This window comes from Rissa tridactyla, chromosome 1 (genome assembly GCF_028500815.1).
Source record: "Rissa tridactyla isolate bRisTri1 chromosome 1, bRisTri1.patW.cur.20221130, whole genome shotgun sequence".
NCBI lineage: Eukaryota > Metazoa > Chordata > Aves > Charadriiformes > Laridae > Rissa > Rissa tridactyla.
In genome coordinates this window covers 203,361,543-203,382,872 of record NC_071466.1, presented here as the reverse complement: position 1 = coordinate 203,382,872, position 21,330 = coordinate 203,361,543, and the positions used below count along the sequence as shown (strand labels likewise).

The following is a 21,330-nucleotide window of genomic DNA, read 5'->3' as shown; positions in this document are numbered from 1 at the left end:
GAAAAATGCTTGGTTTTATTGTCTGCTGAGAGAAACATAGAGATGCACTGCATATATAACAGACTAGACTGCGATACTAAATTTCTGATATTAAAAAAAGTACTGAAAATGCAAATAAACATTTTTTTTTTTTATTTTAGATGGTCTGTAGTATTATCCTTAGAAGTAGATCCTTCAGTAAATGGCGTAAGATTGAGAAATGATGGGGTTTATTTACTTTTCTTGAACTTCTATTGAAAACTTAGGGCAAAGTTTGCTTTTGAGTTGGTGATGGTCATTTATTTTGCAGAAGGATAGATTTGGGCTAAAGTAAAGCAGTGGTGAGATACTTGTGCCACAGCATAAGATGATATGTTACTGCAGGACTAGAATCTTCCCATACCTTGGGGAAGTCTTCCTTGCATTGTTTGAAGTTTCAGTTGAAATGTTTTCTTTTTTTTTTTTTTTCCTTTCTAAATAACTTCTGAACATAAAAGAGAGACTCGTAAGTGATGTTACTCTCATGTGCTTTTCTGCAGAGTGATTTTGTCTGCTTAGAAATGCAGTAGCAATTTAATAACACACAGCCAAAATACTCTGCAAGAACTGATGATGTGTTATGGAATGTGTATTTTTGTTGATGTGTTGGAGGAGGTTTTGGGTGCTCTATTGGCCTTAAAATATGTATGATGACCTTAAGTGTACAGATTGTAATATGAACTCTTAACTGGGTTAGCTTTTGTTTTTATGTAGATGCAAGTCCTAGTTAATTATTTTGTCCTTTGAAAAGTGTTGGCAGTGTATTGGCCCTTCTGCAGAACTATCAGGAGTATGTGACGGATGAAAGGAAGCTGAAAGGTGTATGAAAGGCAGATGAAAGAAAGCTGAGGTGTAGCTTACCCATTCTGTTTACGTTCAACACTGTGTTACTACAGTATTCCTGTTTTGATGGGTGTTATAGAAATAATTTTCCCCCTCTGATTCAAGCATAAAGTAGATGATTCTGTCATTACTAAAATACATGCTTATCTAACAAATTCCAGATGAAACAAATACATCAAAAGGCATCTCTTCTTTTTCCTTTCTCTTTCTGTTTTCTCACTGTTTGTCCACTGGCTAGATTTTAATTCAGTTGTCAGCAGTGACATTTTGACACTGTCTGTGGGGTCTCTGGTATTTGTAGAATGTGTTGCCTGATCCCTGGTGCCTGGGTGCAAGTGTTGGAAATGGCTGTTCAAGCATGTTTGGGGCAATGGCTTAGCATATCTCTGGAAATACATTGTATCGCTTCACTGATTTATCAAGACCTATCTTTAAAAGGTACGGATGATGTAAGTGGTCTCACTATTTGTCCTGTGCCTGCTTACTGAGCAGGAAGTCCAAATACATATTTCTAGTACTATGTCTGGTTTATACATGCATATCTGCAGATGTGAATAAGAACAAACTGTTTTTGTTTGCAGATGCTGTTAGAGAAGTTAGGAAGTACTCGTCCGTTCATGTGAATGAAAAGGCTGCAAATGTCAATACCAATGCCTTTGATCATATACAGATGAAACTCTTCCGATCGCAAAGAAACCTCTATCTCTCAGGTTTTTCCTTATTTCTTTGGCTGTAAGTATAACATTTTTCTAATTTCTATATAGTACGTTTCTTACAGGAACTACCACACAAAGTAATGCAACTATAAAAAATGATCAGAAGGCTGATTTCAAGAGGCTAAAGAATTAAGTGTGAGCAGATTGGCTATGAGGCAAGTAAGATCAGCGAAAATAATATCTTACAAATGTTTGAAGATTGGAAGGATATGTGAGCCACACATGGAAAGAAACATTTTGAATGCTTGAGAAAACATGCCTTTTGCAGAAGTTTCTTCAGGGAATACTCATTTCCTTTCTTAAATTTATGCCTGATGTTTTGTTTGTTTTGAACACGGACAACTGGAATGAAGAAACCTCAAAAACTAAATTACTGTTAACGTAATCTTAATATGTTGCAAAAAAAGATATTATTGCATCCTGATGTGTTAAGAAGCACAGCTTGAGTCTGACTTGAACCGCTCCTTGTAAAGCTCAAAGTTAGGAACTGTAGGATAATGTTCTGGCTTCCGAGGAAAGTTTCAGGTGTTATTTCAGATCAAGCACTTTGTGGCAACTGGCCTACTATGATATTATGATCTTAAGTGTGGCATCGCTTTCAGGATGTTTAAATACAGCTAATAAAACAGGGTAAGGGAAAGGACAGTTCTGTACTGCCCAGCAGTAGCAGCCGAGGCTACCTGTGAATCTTCAAAGTAGCCACAACAACCTGCAGATCTCACTTGGGCAAGGAGGACTTGAACTAATAGGACACAGATAATGTGAATGAATGGAAACAGGCCTGTTGGTCAGATGATTTCCCATTTGTACATTTTTATGGTGACACTGGGCATAGAATGCTGGCCCTCTTCTGACTTCCTTCAGTGAGCAGTTTGACATTGCCTAGATACGCAAGAGGAACACAGAACAAGGAAATACATGGAATCACAAAGCCTTCTGACAAGCTTCTTCCCCTTCGCATGATGTATCGCCATTTTAGCTGATCATTGAGGAGCATTGTACATAAAGAAGTGTCAAGGGAAAATTTATACAAAACTTGAGAAGGTAAACTTTGGAAAAAACAAAAGTGGCTGTAACCTTGCACAATAGTGATAGGAATGCATCATGTTCTTTGTCTTCCTTCAGAAAGGTTAAGTAATACACACAAATATGTTTGCGATCTCTGCTTCAGGAGAGGAATAGCTGGATTGTGTCCATCACTAGAGTTGGAAGCTGGTCCCCCAGGATCCTACTCCCACTCAGCTTTCAAGGAAGAAAGCTTGTCAGGTGGCCCTAATAGATTTTAATGTGGATAAAAGCTCTGCTCTTGAAGAGTTTGCTTAAGGCCTCTTTTTGCGCTGCTGGCCTTTCACCAAGATTTAAAAGAAATAAATGCTCCTACATTAGTGGCTAGATCAAAGGACTTTTCTTGGTAGAGCTATTTTGCTTATCCATTAAACAAGGCATAATGTCTCACAGAGAAGGAGAAAAAAGCGTTCCTTGGGTTGCAATATTCTACACTGCTGCTACCATCATCCAAACAAGTTAAGGTATGAATGGGTACTTGGATGCCCCTGGTTCACTCTTTAGGTTATTTTAGCACATCAGCCAATAGGAGAATTCCAGAAGTGTGATACATGGAGATTGCCAAGATGGAGGAGACTGGAAGCTTGTCACTTCTGGCAACACAACAAAAACTCTTCTCCATCTGTGGTTCAGCAATATCAGACCACTAGGTACAGGTGAGGAAAATGACCTCCTATCAGTGGAGGTATCGGGGCCAGCTGAGCCTTCATCCACTAACTGCACAGAAAAGAGGAGGGTCATAAGTTACCAGAGACTGTCCCCTAGGTAGGACAGAGGCACCCATCTGCTAATCTGACTTGATGTCTTGGGAGATGCGGAGAGCCTGCTACCCTGTGCTGACCAGAGGGATGAGAAGGGCTGAAAACAAAAGGAAAGCTAAAGAAAATGTGGGCCCGCTGCTCAGTGGAGCAGGGGACCAAATGACAAAGGATACGGAAAAGAATGAGATATTGAGTTTCTCATTACCAACCTTAAATTACATTCTTTCTTGTGAGGGCTCCTGTTTGTCCTCCCAATTCTCTGAGCCTTCTAGGAGGGTCGGTGAGGAATGTAACACTACCCACAGAAGCAGAAGATGCAGCTAGGGAGTACTTAAACAGATTGGGCATATACAAGTCCATGGCATCCTAGGGTGGGATGCATCCTTGCATGCAGAGGGAGTTGGCCAATGTCATTGCAAGGCCATGCTCTGTCATCTTTGAAAGATCATGGTGATCAGGGGAGGATCCTGGTAAAAAGGCAAACATTGCATCTGTCTTCAAGAAGGACAAAAAGCAGGATGTAGGGAACTAGAGACTAATCAGCCTCACCTCAGTCCCTGGAAAGGCTATGGAGCAAATCTTACTCAAAGCCATTTCCAGGGATATGAAGGATACGATGACTTGGAACAGCCATCACAGATTTACTGAGGGGAGATCATGCCTGATCATCTCTGTTGTCTTCTGCACTGAGATGACTGGCTGTGTGCATAAAGAGCAGAACAGTGGATGTTGCGTGCCTTTAGCAAGGCCTTTGATGTAGTCGCTTGCGTTATCATGATAGCCTAACTGTAGAGGAATATATGGGCTGGAGAAGTGGAGAAGAAAATGGGTGGAGAATTCCCTGGGCCTTTGGGCTCAAAGGATGGTAGTTAGTAATGCAAATTCCATCTGATGCCCCTCAGGGATTGGTACTGGGCTCAATACTGTTTAATGTCCTTATTAACAATTTGGATGATAGGAGTGAATGTGCTCTCAGCCAGTTTGCAGACAGTAGCAAATCGGAGTGATATCTTGGAGGGCAGCACAGCTATTCAGAGAGAGCTAGACAGGTTGGAGAAACGTGCTGCCAGAAATCTCGTGAAGTTCAACAAAGGCAAATGCAAAGTCTGTCATCTTACAGGGTAACCATGTCCGGCATCCAGGCTGGGGACAGTCTGACTGACTGGCTAGAAAGCAATTTTGCAGAAAAGGACTTGGGGATCCTGGTAGGCAGGCAATCATGTATTGAGCTGTTAACAGCAAGGGTGTAGTCAGCAGATCAAGAGAAGTCGTTATTCCCCTCTATCTGGCACATGTAGTACTGCAGCTGCAGAACAGCTTCCAGTTTTGACTCCTGAAATACTGGAGTACTGCAGTGAGGTACGGAGAAAGCTGGGGGCTGAAACATATGACCTGTGAGGAAAAGATGAGGGAGCTTGGCTTCAGCTAGAAAAAGAGACATTGAAGGGGCCATTCTGTTGCTTTCGACAGCTATCTAGTGGTAGGATGTAGAGAAGATGGAGCCAGCTCTTTACAGTGGATCCACACAGGAATGACAAGAGGCAACAGGCCAGGAACCTGGGAAATTATGACTTGTGGTAAAAAGTACTTTTTCTACTATCAAGAGCAGTGAAACACTGGAACAAGGACCCTGAAGGATGGTGGAATCTCCATCATGGGAGATGGTGGGAACTCAACTGGACAAGCCTCTGAGCAGTCTGCTCAACCTGTCCCTGCTTTGGGCAGGAGCTTAGACAAGATGACCTCTGGAAGCCCCTTTCAACCTACGTGATTCTATGATTCAGTTTTGTAATGATGTTTTACTGACTCCTGTTGTTGCATCTATAAATTAATAAGCAATAGTAAAACATGCCAACCCTTGGAAAAGTAGTGACATGGGGACCTTCACTTTTTTAAAATCCAGAAAAGTAAGAAAATGCGCTTCTGGTGAAAAAGCAGGGGGGAGGTCTTACCTTGAAAGCCAAAAGGTCTATTAATACGCTTTCAGTTATGAAGAAGCCAATTAGTTGGATTTTCAAGTTTCTTTTGAAGAGCAGCTGCATAGTTATATTACAGGAATTAATTTAATTCAGTGTTGCTTTGGCCTTTCCTTGATTCAGCAACATACTGCTTTGAAAGACTGCAAGATGAATAATGAAAGTAGTGATGCAAAGAGGCAGTTGCTAGGTCAAATCAAGGGAGGTATTTGCAAAGCTTGGATTTGAGGTGCCATATGAGTGCTGACATTCTTGCGTGTTCTGATTTATATAGTATTGACAGAGTACTTTGAAGATTAATATGCTCACATTGCTATTTTTATTCTTGTAAGGCATTCTATAAAGTTTTGTCGGATTGGGTTTTTTTTTTTGTATTGTACTCATTACCATAACATGTTGCTTGGGTCTTGTGTCCAGAGTTCCATCCTGTTTAAAACACGAGGTTGTGTAAGCGTATTTCAGCCTTGAAGCACACAAGTCTCTGACCCCCTAATGGCTGTGGGGTTTTGGGAGGAGGGAGGTTCTTCATCAGGTAAAGAAATCAAATTTTTGATGGGTGAAAATCTTTACAGTTTCTTATTTTGCTATTATTTGTCATCCATGAGCCTGGATGTTTCCCTTCAGGTGCTTAAACAATCCTCATGTGGCTTTGTTTTTACATCTAATGCAGAGGGAGAGAGAAAAGGGGTTGTTTTGTTTGTTGTGTATTTGTTTGTTTGTTTTTTAATTTGTGCTGTAAGTTACCATGCTGTTCACTGTGTTTCTTCACCAGTGTATTGAGACGTACTGTTACCCTTCTTACTCAGTTGGCAAAAGGGATGACATCTCATGCATGTCTGGAAACGCAAGTAAATGATGCTACTGAAGCAGCCAGAAAATACATGGCCGAGAATGAAAGGCTGCAGGAGGTATCTTTGAACTTTTTTAGTTATTTTCTTATACAGCAAGTAGTTAGTACAAAATGCTCTGGGGATGGTTTGGTACTGAATAACATTCGTTCTTTTTTTTTTTTTTCTTCTGGTGGAAAAAGGAAGAACAATGTTCTTACAATATGTAATTCGGAATACTGAATACAAATTTCAGTACCTTTTTATTAACAAAGGAAACTAAAGTAATCCAAATAAATAAAGACCTGTCTTTCCACTACAAATTTAATCAAAGTAGTAATATATCCTTATAATATCTCTTTGAATTTAATCATGGCAAAGTAGAGGGAGACACTAATTTTATTCTCTTTATCCTAAACAGTTGGCTGTTTAGGTTGGGGCTATAGCATTTCAGTACAGAAAAGCCTACAACATAGCTGTTCTCATGCTGGCTGTTTCTTCTAAATAGGATTTGCTCCGGTCCTGAAATGTCTTTTCTAACTTGTAAAATTGGTCTCTTATATTTATTGTATTTTACGTTCTTGCATCTATTTTTATGGTGAGTCGGCCAATTTCCTGTTACCTTCCTTTCTCAGTAAGGCACTGCCATAGTATTAATGAGGATATTGCCAAAAATTTCTTACTTAAAAGAACGACCAGTGAACCAAAGATGTTATAAGAATGGAGAAAAATTAAGCTATCATTTGTCTGTTGTAGTTCAACATACAGTTGTATGCAGGAAGGGATACACTATCAGCAAAGATAAATGAAAGATAAATGAAGATAAACGTATAAAATATTTTCTTGTAATTGATTAGTTTGACTTCTGTTGGAAGTCATGTATACACTGGACCGAACTGTTGGAAGAGATTGAACCATAAGCTAGAGTGCCGATATCCAGGGTATGGCAACTTTTACAGCATTCTTCAGTCTGGCACATTGTCAAAACAAAATTCACTGCAGGTGTGCACAGGTTTCCTTCCAGTTTGTCTGGAGCTGTGCCTATGGTTACCAGCACTGTAATTTTTTTTTTTTATAATAAATCTTCAGACAAAGAGAACAGACTCTGGACAAAAAGTACTAGAAGGGATGCAAAAAAATCCAGTTGTTTGAGAGGCGTTGTAAAGCAAGGATCACTAAAGTGTGGGTTAGGTATTTCTCAAGTATGAAATGACTCCAAAAGTTTAGGGTTTGGTATTTTGTCAAAGTGATCCAGACTCCCTCCCTCAGCCATGGAATTTCTCTCTTTACTGCATACTGGTACTTTTTTTTCTTCTTTTTTTTTTTCCTCGCTGTCCTGTTGGGATTTGGCCAAAAGTCCTCTTTTTGTTCTGCTTTCACATTCTCTTAGCAACGCATTCTCTTAGCTGCTTGTAAGTGATAGCCAGAAACTAGAAACTCTATTGCTGTCTGTTTCTATTTGAGTGTTTGATTGCATGGTTTGCAAAAAAAAAAAAGTGGTAGCCACAGGTACAGCCAGCATGCTGTGGCTGGATCTCCATTGTGCTGGAGACGCAAAGTGTTCAGAATTGGTTTATTTTATCTTTATAGATACTAGGACTTACCTTCCTCTGTGGCTTGGCCCTTGCATTTGTGTTCATTTACAAGCATGCTTCATTCCACCGTATGAGAGAGGCAAGAGCAATTGTTTATAGGGCACTGGCTGTGAGTATAAATACTGTAAGCTTACTCTAGCGTGCTAGATATGCACTTTCTCCTGATCAGAAGTTCCATGGAGCACAGGACTTTAGATAAAAATTTACAGAAATAACTATTTATGAGTGGAGCACGAAGGAGGCGATCTGTGACCAATTTAATGACAAATTGACTACAGTTTTGTTACCACCAGTCAAATGTAATCTCTGCTCTTTGGTTAAATTGCTTCTGGAAAATTTTCTTCAGTTCTTTTCTTTGAATCGTTTTCCAATCTTTATAAACAGTTCTTTTCGTTCTTCCTAAAGTAATCTTTTCCCTCTGCGCCAGCCTGTGCCCAGTAAGCGCTGTTATCACCAGCTCACCTAACCGTTCATCTTGGTTGTTCTACTTTTCTTTTTTACATTAAGCATTTACCACTTCTTTTGACATTTTCATAACAGATGATGCTTGGTTGGATAATAGAGGCTATATGAGCAAAGGGTCTAATTATGGGGTCTAATCCTTAACGTATTATACTTTAAGTCATCAATAGCAGTTGCCTTAATGATAAGAGCGTGCATAAATATAGTAGTGCCAACAAAGAAGTAGCTGCAAACCTACAGGGAGAGATTTGTGATCTATTACGTGATTTAAATCAGAATAAATTATTAGAACAAGTTGCATATAAACATGGCAGTGTTCTGTCCCAGTGTATGTCTTCTGAAAAAAGCCATTTATAACCTAAACAGAAGTTGTGGGCTTCGTGCACAGGTACAAAGTAGTCCTACACAGGAGATAATGCCATACTATTACTATCAACTTAAAACATTGAGCATTTTTTTGTTTTCTTTTTCTTTTTTTTGTCCCTAGAATGACTTGAGTATCTGCCTGGGTTATGTTGGCACTTGATAAAACCTGTCACTTTTCAAGATCAAAGCTCCCATTCTCTGGTTGTTTGTCATTAATGTCAGACTAATGAAAAAAAATTAATTGTAGCGACTGTGGTTTTTAATAGGCCTTGAGTGGAAAAGAAAGCAGTAAAAAGAAAGAGTCAGCAGAAGCAACTGATGAGAAGTTGAAGAAGGAAGTTGAACACTTGAAAGCAGAGCTACAGAAGACCTCAGATGGTAAGTATTGGTTAGGAGTTCTTTGCAATTAAGAAAAAGATTATTTCAACACTGGATGTCAAAAACTGATTCTAGGTATAGCATTAACTACATCAGTTTATGGAATGCTTGGCTTGGGGTGTCTTTGCATTTGACTAGGAACCGGAAAAACATGCTATTGCCAGCCCCATATTTCGGTAAATATTTTCATTATGAAAATCTGCATGGTGTAATTTGAACACATTAGTTAAATTGTAATTATTAACAAATTGAACTGATCTATTTAAGTAGTGTTGACTTGCCTTCATCAATGACATGACCAGGATATGGAATCAATTGCAGGTTGCTTATAGGCATCAGGTTGATCTTTCATGTCATACATATTGGCCACTCTCCCTGTATAAAATGGGGAAGTATGTGGTTGAGGTTTTTTCTGTAAAGTAGGGTTTCGGTCAGATAGCAGGCAAGTCCTTGACTTGTATTCTAAATTTATATATCTCCTGCAGCAGAGGTGTTAGCTTTTTTTTTAATCTTTTTCTTTTGTCTACAAGGAAACATGCCTTGCAATTTGTAACATAATACTTATGTTAGCAGCTTCCGTGTTTAAGGTTTAGGCTGTCAAAACTGCTTTCTTGGCAACCCAAATTGAGATAGAAGCAGATTTTACCTGTTTGGTTCTGTCTTACTGGCATCTGTCAAGCTGTGTGATGCTTACGAACACCTCATCTGAAATTAGTGTTTTTAAGATAACACTGCCTGTGACCTTGTAAGCATCACGTGTTCAGACAGTAACAAAATACAGATTTTCATGGTACCAGGTAACTTGTTGTCATCAAAACATAGCCTTGCTTTCATATTGCATGGCACTGCTACAAAGCTGTAAGAATAACAACAAATATTTCATTACTTATTTTTCATTGTCCACTGGGAAGATGAACAGGAACTGTAGAACAGCTGTTTTCAGCTGGGCTTGAAGCAATAAGAATCTTTAAATAGAATGTCTCATTAGTTCACATTCTCAGGCAGGTTTGGTTGTGAGTTTTCCCTCTCCTGCTGTTTTCTTAAAGAAAGGGGGGAAAACTGCCTTTGAAGTGACAGGATCAATAAATGCAAATGTTTTATTTAAACTAACTGATGGTATGTAACACTAATATAATGTAAGCTTTTCAGTGAGGAATGCTAGAGAAAGCTAAGGAATAAATAGCTTTACCACATGCTGCTTCAGCTGCATTCTCCCTGTGGGCTGTTGTCCATCCAAAAGATGTTTAAATTAAGGCATGCTTGAGTCTTTTGTTAGGGGCAAAGTGGGGGAGAGGGTCTTTTTAAGGAATGAATACGAAAATATTTACAACCCTTCCCCTGATGCCATCCCCCTCACTGACAAAAAAGAAAATGCTATGGTTACATTAATTACCATCATCAGCTAGATGATGTTAAGGTATGTGACTGTCTTATTTTTTGTAAGTTTTCTTTACATTATTTTGAGCAAACGATAGCCAGAAAGCTTAAAATACTTGACAGTAGTCACATCTGTAGACACAGCTTTCTATGGAGTCTCTAGACTTAATGTGAATCGAATTTACTGTTTTCTTTTGAAACTTCTGCTACTGAGCAGATGAATGTTGAATTTCATGCTTGCCAAGTGTGACCAATGCATTACACAGTATCAAAGTTGAGATTGAAAAGCTTGTTTTACCTTTTTTTTAACAATTTGTTTCATGCCACAGAGCTCACATGACTAAAATAACCTTTCCTTTGTGTCCACGAAGTCTAATCCATGAAACTTTTGGGATATTTTGTTGGGGAAGAAAGGGGTGAAGCGTGTGGGGGGGTGTCACCTAGTAATGAAACAAGGCAAAACTAGTATAAAAAGGAAAACTTTTACTGGTTTAGTTTTTCAGGATTTTCTGTTTGTTTGTTTTTTGGCTATAGTATCAGTAAGAGTTATAAATTTGGATTTTGTTGGGATTTGGGGTTTTTTTGCTGCTTGGATGAAAAAACAAGTATAATTTTTTTCACAGAGCAGTTTCAAATATCCATTGCTCTGGTCTAGTACATTTGTTAAGCTACTTAAGAATAGTGATAGGGCGATATATTACTTTATAGTAGGCCACATATTGAAAGGTGGGTTACCTCAATAGAGTGGCACCCAGGAGGAGTCCTCAATGTAAGTCTGCTTCATGTTTGAATCATGTGGTTTAGTGTCAGATTAGTGCTGTGTCTTCAGGGCAGATCCAAATTTTCTGTAAGGTTTTAATCCAGTATTTACAACTTCTGGCAGAGAAAATACTGTATGTCTCCTCTTTCTGAAATCCTGACTGAAATTATAGCGTAGACAGTGATTATTGCAGGCGCATCTCTAATTCTTCAGCTTTCTACCTTTTACAGGAAGTGCAGTCTGCTTTTTTTTTTTTGTCCACTTAACCATAAGTGAAATCGTAAGTTAAGAAGACATTTTGCCACCTACTGTGCTCTGAGCAGATGGGGAGGAAGAATGAAAATACAAGACAAAGACTGAGTAGTGAAATTACTAAAATCTGAGGAAAGGTTGGAAATGCATGACAAAGATTTCAGCCAATTTTGTTGTCTTTTCAGACTTGACTTTCCTATCCCCCTGGATGCCCTTTTTTGTTTTATTGTGGGGGTGAGGCAAAGGGGGCTAGTTCTTCACTACTTTATTGCAGACCCACATACTGGGGGTTTTATAGGCACCCAGCAGCGGGGCTAGCACTTCTCGGAGCCTAAATCCATTTTTAGCATACCTGAACATGTTATTACATGACTGTTTAGAAACCTTCCAAGATGGCATTTTATTGATACACTTGTATATTATGAAAAATGTCTCACTGGTACCTAGGAATAACTATACGTACTCCTAGGAGCACCCAGTGCAGATGTGAGAATGTTTTTCCTGCTACACATTAGACATATTTCTAACACAATGTTGATTCAGTTAAGTAAAGGTTCTCTGTGTGGCTGCTGGTCTCAGACCTATAGGAATTTTCTGGGGAAAGAAGAGATGCTGTGATATTTTTTCATTGTGATAGTTTTGAACATCATCCATAAAGCTATAACAAAAGAAACTATCTGCAACTGCACATGAGGTCATAGTCTGAGAGGAGTTTCGTAAGTAGTTGTCCTTACAGCAGTCCTTAGGTTGGGGGCAGGAATGGGACTTTCGGTGCATTAACTTTTCTTTCTCGCTCACAGATCCCACTCTGTGGAAATGCTGATATGTGAGATGTCCATTGTTACTATGGGACCCTTTGGGCAGGAGGGAGACTTCTGCAATGCTGTACTATTTCACCTCCTGTCTCAGGTCATTTTTTTGGTGACACTGTCCTAGTGTATGGTAAAGGCTACAGCTTCATTTAGACAGTAGAAACTTATACGTGACAACTACTATTGATCCAATCTTGCAGCAGAACACACTGGTAGCAGACTCCTGTCCAGTATGTTGACCCCCTCACTCTTCTAACAATATTTATGGCAGATGACAGGCACCTAAAGCTTCTACCTGCATCTGGTGTAGCATAACAGCCATTGCAGTCCCTAGCACCTGTGTGCAGTTACTGAGCTGTGACCTTATTGCATCTTTGAGCTGAGTTTGTAGCGACACATTGAGACAAAATCCAAAGACCGTTTCTTTGTTGCTGCCATTAGGATTTCACTTTGTGAAGTGTGTACTGACTCCTCGAAGTCATTTAGGTGCTGTTGAACTTTAGTTCAACTTTTTCTGAAAATACTTTGTATTTATGTATTGTTGTCATAGGCATACGGTGGGGCAGGAGGAAATTCTGATGAAATTTCCATGCATCCTTTAATGAGGTTTGTTTTGTGTACAGAAGGTGTCACAGGAGTGCTTTATGTTTCACGGTTGCATAGTGCTGTAGGAGGCAGGAGTAAGAGAGCAACAATTCACATGGAGGGCTGGTTTTGAAATAGCTTTTAATTGTTGACTATTCTAGAAAGTATGCATGTACGGATGTACAACTCTCACGTAAATGCTAAGATTATTAGGTGCTAGAAAGGTATAAAAGCCCTAGACATTGGGAATACATTTCCTAGAACTGTTGCTACTGGTGAGAGTTCAGCTCAGCCTTTGTGTTGCCAGGCAGACTAGTGCCATGTATGAAAACTATATTTATGTTGAGCTCCGCTGAAGCACTCCAGTTTTAAAAACAAATGAATAAATGAAAAAAATCCCCCAAACCCCCAGACTGTCAGCTGGGAATAGGAGATGCAAGTTATGTCATGTTATCCCTAGCTGAGGGAGGTTTAGAAACAAAGTCCATTTTACCTAACCTTAATTTTTAACTGTGACATCATAATTTTGGTGGGAGCCATTGCAGTGTTACATGCCACAAAAGCTGATGTTCATATTTGTTGATTCAAAGGGATGTGCTGCATACAGATGGCATAGCTTTGTTATACAAAGGCATTTATGCCATCTGAAGATGCTGTAACATCCCATTGGTAACAAAATTTCATTTGAGGTTGTGAAAGGTACTTGGAACAATTTTGTGTGTAATTTTTTGGCCTGCCTTCTCATTTTAAACTTCATCTGACCATCACATCTTAAGGAGAGAATTCAGAATTAGTATGGAAATACTTGACTGGAGTTGCGTTCCCAGCTTTACAGCGTGTTTGTTGGCAAATCTCTTGTCCCATCAGTGCCTAAATTCTTAAACGTGAATAGCTCTTTCTCAACTTGAAGACTCTTAAAAGAGAGGGATCTTTCTTAGTCTTAAACTAGTCCAAATCATTTGGGTTTATGCTTGTATTGTGAGCAATGCTAATTTAAGTTCCAGATCGTTTCCTTAGTAGCAAGCACTGTAAGTCAAGCGATTTAGTCAGACCAGAACTAGTAGTTGCGCAGGGAAATGCCCAAAGAATCATTGGTTGCTTTTGTTGCTGTTCGCTTTTGTTTTACTGTTCCGTTCTCCACCCTTGTTGAAATGGGAGGATAATAGAAATGCTACAGCTACTGGGCTGTGGTAACCTCTTCAGAGCAATTTTATTCCTCATCCTGCCTCAACTTCAGAGAAATCTGAAGTAAACTGTTTGTCCTGGAACGGGATGCAGAGAATGTGGTAAGGGAAGGACAAGTTCTCTACTTCTCCCAGACTGCACATTACATTAGTTTATAGACCTCCACTCGCACATTAAGTGTAAAGGGATAAAATTTTCCACAGTTGTCTTCTGTTGATATGCTGCCCTAAGAATATTTTGTTGATTTTTCTTTGAAGGGAAGGGGAAGGAATGAAAAAGAGTGGCCCACCTCTCTCACTACGGAGGCTGGATTCCAGTTTTGGGACTTACTGACTACTCCTCTCATTAGTTGTATTAGTGTAGAAGGAGCATTCTCACCTCCTGCCTGCTCACACATTTACTTGGTAGGAACAATCAGCTGTTGGATTTTGCTTGCTGCCAGTCCAGCTGTTCTGTCTCCTGTGAGGCAATGTAACAGGCCAGATGGAAGCCAGAAATAATAACTGACTGTATTGTGCACACAAAGGATTTTCTGTTTTCTGCTGGATCAGTGTTCATATGATATGATCCATATGACAAACAATATACCTGTACAATCAACTTGGCTGTACTGCAGTGTTCATGCAATGGCAAAATAGTTGAGCAGTGATGTATGGACGATCTCCATTCCTTGACAAGAAGACATCCAGAGAAATTGGCACACTGGGGAATTCACGTTGTCAAAGATGTGACACTTCTTTTTATTGTGTGGCCCCAACAGGAACGAGTCTGGGTTTGGTTGGGGTTTTTTTCGTCCACCGCCAACACAGGTGGAAAGGACAATCTGTTCTTTGCTTTGCTTTTTCTTCTTCTAGGGTTAGGTGAGGTATTCCTGTCATACATCTGTTTTGGTCAAAACATTGGAACAGTGCAGCGGTTTGTTTGCTTTCTTGGTTTGCAGATACTTTTAGATATTTTGTTCGTGTTTTAAAGATGCGTTAGTTTTTAGTTGCAACTAAAGTAGCATGCTGCTGCGTGTAAACAGCTAAATAGTATTAGATCAATAACATTGAGTTTCAACTTCTTCACAAATGAGGTATTGTTAATTTTTACTATAACTATGTACAAGAATGCTTAAACAAAGGCAAAATTTAACTTTCTAAGTAGCAGATTCTTGAAGAGGTGAAATGGCATGTGCATATGTTTTTTGTCTACAACTTAAAATTCAGAAGCTTATCAAATCGTCACAAGTTTATTTTAGAGTGATTTCCAAGTTTTGCTGTTGAATGTTTTAAACAGTAGCAAGATGAGGGAGTAAATGCAATGGGGTGTGACTTGTCAGATGTGTGGAAATCCTGGTTATTCCAAATACCAAAACCTTTAGAAAATGTTTTTTGTGTTGATGCTGTCAAGAATGCATTAAAGGATGAAGGATATCTGTGAAAGAGTATGGAAATGGAAGGAAGGATATAAAGAGAAGGGGTGCATTTTTGACCGTGTTGGAATCAACAGATATGAGTCTAACTTCAGTAGACCAAAATTTCAGGCTAGGTAAAAGTCCTATTACTGGCAAAACCACTGGCAGAATTTTAAAACAGGAATGATTTTGAATCTATACATGCAAATTATATACATTCAAGTCTCTGAAGAAGGGAAGGCTCCAGGGAGACTTTGTAGCAGCCTTCCAGTACCTGAAGGGGGCCTGTAAGAAAGCTGGGGAGGGGCTGTTTGCAAGGGCATGTAGTGATAGGATGAGGGGCAATGGTTTTAAACTAGAGCAGGGTAGGTTTAGATGAGACATGAGGAAGAAGTTCCTTGCAATGAGGGTGGTGAGACACTGGCACAGGTTGCCCAGAGAGGTGGTGGAGGCCCCATCCCTGGAAGTGTTCAAGGCCAGGCTTGATGGAGCTCTGATCAATCTGATCTAGTTGAAGATGTCCCTGCTTACTGCAGGGGGTTTGGACTAGATGACCTTTAAAGGTCCCTTCCAACCCAACACATTCTATGATTCTACGATTAATCAATTAAAAATAGCAAAAATGCTGGGGGAGGGAGTATTTCTTTTTGCACGTAGGAGAGTGGTCAAAACTGTTGTGTCCTAATGTTTCAGGAACTAGCTCCCAAAGTGATCCATGGTGCAGACCAGAGTGCTTGTAGCTAGGTGCTTAGCAAAAAACACACCTAGCTCCTCATCTTCTGAGAACAGGCTTTTACAGAGCTGTGGCAATTCTTGAATGTTTTGGAGGTCTCTGGGAAAGAACAGTCTCTCTTGGGAAGCTCACAGTCAAAGGATGGATCCACATTTTCTGAACAAGGAAGATTGCAAATGTTTCTTTTTTTTATTTGTACCATCAAGATTTGTTTGGGTTTTTTTAAACATGGCTATGTGAGACAGCCTTATAGGTCATTAATGACGTTTTTTGTTTGAGCATGAGTAAATCAAGTTTTTGGGTGTGCCTGTGCCGCTACAGCAGACAAATATAAAGATACAGAGATACCTATAGCAGAGTGATATAAAAATGTCTAAATGACCTTCCTTGAATGCTTATGTAACAGCTTAGCAGCAATGGCTTTATGAAACTTTATGCTAATTTACCCCACACTGTAACTTAGTCCCTATGGAGTCCTGGGCTGTTTTGTACTGCAGCATAGACAGGCTTTCAGTTTCTTGCTGTTGAGATTGTGAGTAGAGTAATAATTACTTGTTCTCATGTTAAAAACCGGTTCACAGTTGTCTATCCTATCACCACCATTTCTGCCTTCTCATCAATAAAGTGATGCTTCTAATACATGAACTCACGTGTGGTAAAATACGTAACAGGCTGAAAAGGGAAGGTCTATGCTCCTATAATAATGTATTAGCTCTCTCTGTTTTTTTTTTTTTTTTTTTTTTTTTTATAGTCGGCCTCAGTTGCTTTTCTAAAATCTTGCCCAGTATTTGAGTTCCTGCTTTGTTTTAAGAGGGCTGGCAGTTTGGGTTAGGGGGTTGTGGAGTTTTGTTTTTCTAGAACTGTCTTCTGCAGTGACAGAACGCTGTAGCCATCACTAACTCGTCACCTCTGTCAACAGTTTATTGGTCTTGCCCTTACCTTTCGTGCAGCCCCTTCCTGTTCCTTGTGCTGCTCTTCCTGAGCACAAGTCATTCTCTTTCTCCTCCCTATACTGCACATCTCTTCCTCTGGCCATCTGTGATGCTCTGTTTTAAATTTAAGCTTTTTCAGAGGAAGGACTGTGTAGTGCAGTGGAGCCCTAATATGTAACAAGGGCTCTAAGGAACTGCAGGAATACAAATAATAATTAAAACAACTAATTCTGATATTTTACAGCTCTCAACAAGGCAAACAATGAAGTAACCGCAGTTAAAAAGCAGTCTGAAGGCCTTAAAAGAGAATATGATCATCTAATGAAAGAATATGAATGGCTGCAGGTAGGTGGTTCTGGATTGCTATATGAGCATGATGTTCTGAAATTGCACCAGCAAAATTCTGCTTGTTGGGTATTTTTTATGCCAGAGTGTTCACTAAAATCTGTAGTATAGCGTAAAGTTACGATGGACAGCACTCCTTAAACTTCACCAAATTGTAGAATTTTGCTTTTCAAGGACAGGACAGCAAAGCTATTAGTGTTTTCTTCTTTGCAGTTCAAGTGACAAAGCTCAGGTCATCGTTAGACCCAATTTGGCTGTCACTTGGGAAATAAGATTCAGATAGTTTTGCATGTGATGATCAAACTGAAATCTGGTAAGAAAATGGTAGGAGTAGAGTAGTGTGTGTGTAGTATATACATCATTTATACAAGTAATTTTATTTTGTTTGCTCTTTAAACATGATTTTGTAATACTGGATTATAAATGGTGTGATACTGTTGATAAGCAAGAACAAAAAACCACCCAAAACACAAGCCAACAAACAGCGTAGGCTAAAAAGAGGCTACTCTAAGAATTCAAACTGAAGTACAAAATAAAATAAAAAAAAAAACCACAGCAAGCAAAAGCTGAATTAGCAATTTGATTTGGTTTGCATATGCACATGGCTATAATACCCAATACAGTAATTATTTCTGGTAGACTTGGGAGCCCTGCTGGTTCTTTAAGTTGTCTGACAGGTGTTTGTATGTTCCATGCCTTACATCTGCGTCAGAATGCAACCAAAATTCAATAAAAATGAAAGTTAGCCTGTTTACAAGTAATGGTCTTGGGAGAAAATAAATGGTTGATGTTAAAATTATAGTGACCTGCCTTTCAAGAAGAGCTGTTTGTTGGTCCTGTGTTAATAAGATTTTAAAAAGGCAAATTTGAGCTGGGTATAATCTCTTTCCTGTAGTCTGTGAAGCCGCTTACTGATTCCCAGCCTCACCCTATACTGTTATAGAGATTGCTCAACTGATACCTGTGTTCAGATTAAGACCACCATGCATGTCCTGTCTTTGTTGTGCTTCCCTGTGCAATGAGCCGTAGTAGTCCTGCTGCATTTCTAGCAGTCTTGTGGTCTAGAACACACATCCTTACAGTCTTCTGTGTTTACCTCTGAATGGAAAGAACAGAAGGTACTGAGCGCACAGTAGATGCATCTCCTAAGGATAAATCACTTGATAGCAGAAAATGTTTTCTGCTGAGTTTTCTGCACGGTTCAGCTGTAACATGAACGGGGAGCAGAACTAGGATCGGATTCTGGAGCGAGTCCAGAGGAGGGCATTGAAGCTGGTGAGGGGTCTGGAGAATAAGTCTTAATGAGGAGCAGCTGAGGGAGCTGCGGGTGTTCAGCCTGGAGAAAATGAGGCTGAGGGGAGACCTTATTGCTCCCTACAACTACATGAAAGGAGGTTGTAGAGAGGTGGGGGTAGGTGTCTTCTCCCAAGTAATAAGTGATAGGACAAGAGAAAAGGGTCTGAAGTTGCCCCAGAAGAGGTTTAGATTAGATATTAGGAAAAATTTATTCACCAAAAGGATTATCAAGCATTGGAACAGGCAGCCCAGGGAAGTGGTAGAATCGTCATCACTGGAGGTATTTAAAAGACGGGTAGACGTAGTGCCTAGCAATATGGTTTAGTGATGTTTTTTGTTAGGTTGGTGGTTGAACTTGATGATCTGAAAGGTCCCTTCCAACCTAGTCAATTCTATGATTCTACAACACGTTATGTAGGGTATTATTGATGGGACTACAGCTTTGAATGGTGTATAGTGAACAAATCAGGTATGACTGCAAGGGGCCAAAACATGGCATCTGGAGTCAACAATTGCTGATCTTGCCAAACATAAACAATTATTTTTAATCTATCCCTTTTCAGGCCAGTTTAAATGAAGCAGAAGACAAGAAAGAGCTGTAGATGCATTGAAGACGGATGGCATCGCTACAGTTGCTTCAATGTGAAAAGCCTTATGCTGTTTAGGCTCCTGATGTGTATCTGAAACAAAACTTGATTTTTTTCTGAAAAGCACATGCACTGCAGGTCACTGCTCAGATTCCTCTAGTATATATCTTGGTTGCCAAAATATTCTATGTTGCAAATAAAATATTAAGTGGCTTGCCTGATTTACCATGGAGTTTGTCACTGCTCTTGTGAGGAGAAACTCAAAAATCTTTAAATTCCATATGGAACAACTTGACTGTTCTCCAAGCTTTTGCCTTCCAGAATGGTAACAGATCATGCATCATTTGCTTGTAGCATTTGAATGAAGTTGTCTGTCACGCTATATCATAAAAACACAGTTACCTAAACCTCCTTTGCAACACCTCTTTGGAGTCTTCAAAAATTCAGTTACCAGTGGGTTGAAGAAGGCTGAAAGCTTTTCATCAGCCGTTCCACTTCAGTGGAAAATTGAATGACAATCAAAGGAAAATAAAGAAAGAATGAAAACTGTATTTCTAAGTCTGTTTCACTAGGCTGTGACTTTCACTTAGCTACATGGATGAATGTATTTCAACAAATAATATTTTGCATGCCTCTGGTTTATTTCTCTTTAATATATTGGGTTATTTCAGTTTTTACAACCAAAGTTTTGGGTGGTTTGGTACTAACATTCTGTATTTTTACGCTGTTTACATCAGTTTACTCTCTGTGTGCCACCTAATCTTTCTTGCCTTGCTAAGTAAAAATTCTTTTTAAATGTAGATAGTTGGGTTTGTTTTGTTTTGTTTTCATGGATACGATACCTCGAATAAATGTGCACTGTTTTGCATAAGCCCTTTTTGGCATTCAGAAAGCTGTTTTGAGTTTCTTTTTTGTTAGTTGGTTCCAGTTTATATTTGAAAGTTGGATATGTTTGTTATATTAAAGGGATTCTTTAAGTTCATGAGTTTCTGGGTTTATTCTTGTAAATCTCTCCCAATATACTATCTCATCAAAGTTAATAGGTATATACCCAAAGAACAAAATACACTTCTAACTTAGTGATATTTAACTTTTCCTGGAAATACAGCCTTCTTCGTAGGGGTAGTTTTGATTATTCTGGAAACAGGATTTGTTTAGCTTAGAATTTAAACGTAGCATATTAAATAAGAATGCGTATGTTTTTTAAAAATACTTCATCCTTGATGAAGTAGTACAGAATGTGTTCTTAGAGATTCTGTGACACTGGAGATTTGTTTATTCACATCCAAACTTCCAGGAAAAGCTATAGATTTTAATACCCACATACACACAGGTTGTGGTGATGTAGTTGAATGCATTTTTATTTTTTTTCCCTCCCGGCTCCCCTTAAGAAAGATGTAAAATTATGGCAGAATGTTATCTCCAATCTGATAGAAAAACTATGGTTGGAAGCCTTAAAGGTATAACAGTAAGTGCTGTTTTTAATAACAGAACTAAAAACTCACCTGTTTTTCTGATTTTAAGACCCAGAACAAAAGCAAATATTACTCTCTATTTACTGTTGTTACCTACTCATTAAACTTCAAGCATTTCTTCCTATAGTGCAAGTAAATAATTAAGTAGATCATTAGCAACTTACAATGAAAAATGTCATGCACTGGACTCCATCCGTAAAAATTTATCTTAAAAAAAATAACATGGAACAAAAAAATGGGTGGTGGTGAATGCACTGATTGTATCAGTACTTCTCCTTGAGAGGGAAGTCCAAATGCTTTACAGTAATTTTTGCTGTAGAGCATGACTGAAGTGTGAAGGAGTGTGTAGTGACCTCAGAAGCTGAAATGATGCCTGGCATTTTTACACATGCAACATTCAGTACGTGGCGCTGACACGCTGCCCTCTGTAACTACATCAGTCACCTCAGCCCAGCAGTGTCCTGCTGGCTGCGTGCGACGTGGGGATCCGCTTGTTGAGAGATTGAGGAGGAAATGGCTTAAAACAAAAAACTCTGCAGATCAGGCCACAAAGAAGGCGTCCTTAATTAAAAAGTACAGATTGCTTGA

General features: G+C 39.2%; 1 protein-coding gene across 1 annotated transcript in view; it reads left to right on the top strand.

Annotated features, from left to right (window-relative positions):
- Positions 1–20,249, top strand: part of DUS4L (dihydrouridine synthase 4 like) — a 41,004-nt gene extending 20,755 nt beyond the window's left edge. Inside the window, exons 8-13 of the mRNA XM_054198448.1 lie at positions 1,443–1,593; positions 6,152–6,287; positions 7,797–7,910; positions 8,896–9,007; positions 17,284–17,384; positions 19,244–20,249. Of these exons, the coding sequence (XP_054054423.1) occupies positions 1,443–1,593; positions 6,152–6,287; positions 7,797–7,910; positions 8,896–9,007; positions 17,284–17,384; positions 19,244–19,282 (653 nt within the window). The 3' untranslated portion in view covers positions 19,283–20,249. The remainder of the gene's footprint in view (positions 1–1,442; positions 1,594–6,151; positions 6,288–7,796; positions 7,911–8,895; positions 9,008–17,283; positions 17,385–19,243) is intronic.
- Positions 20,250–21,330: the final 1,081 nt, after the last annotated feature.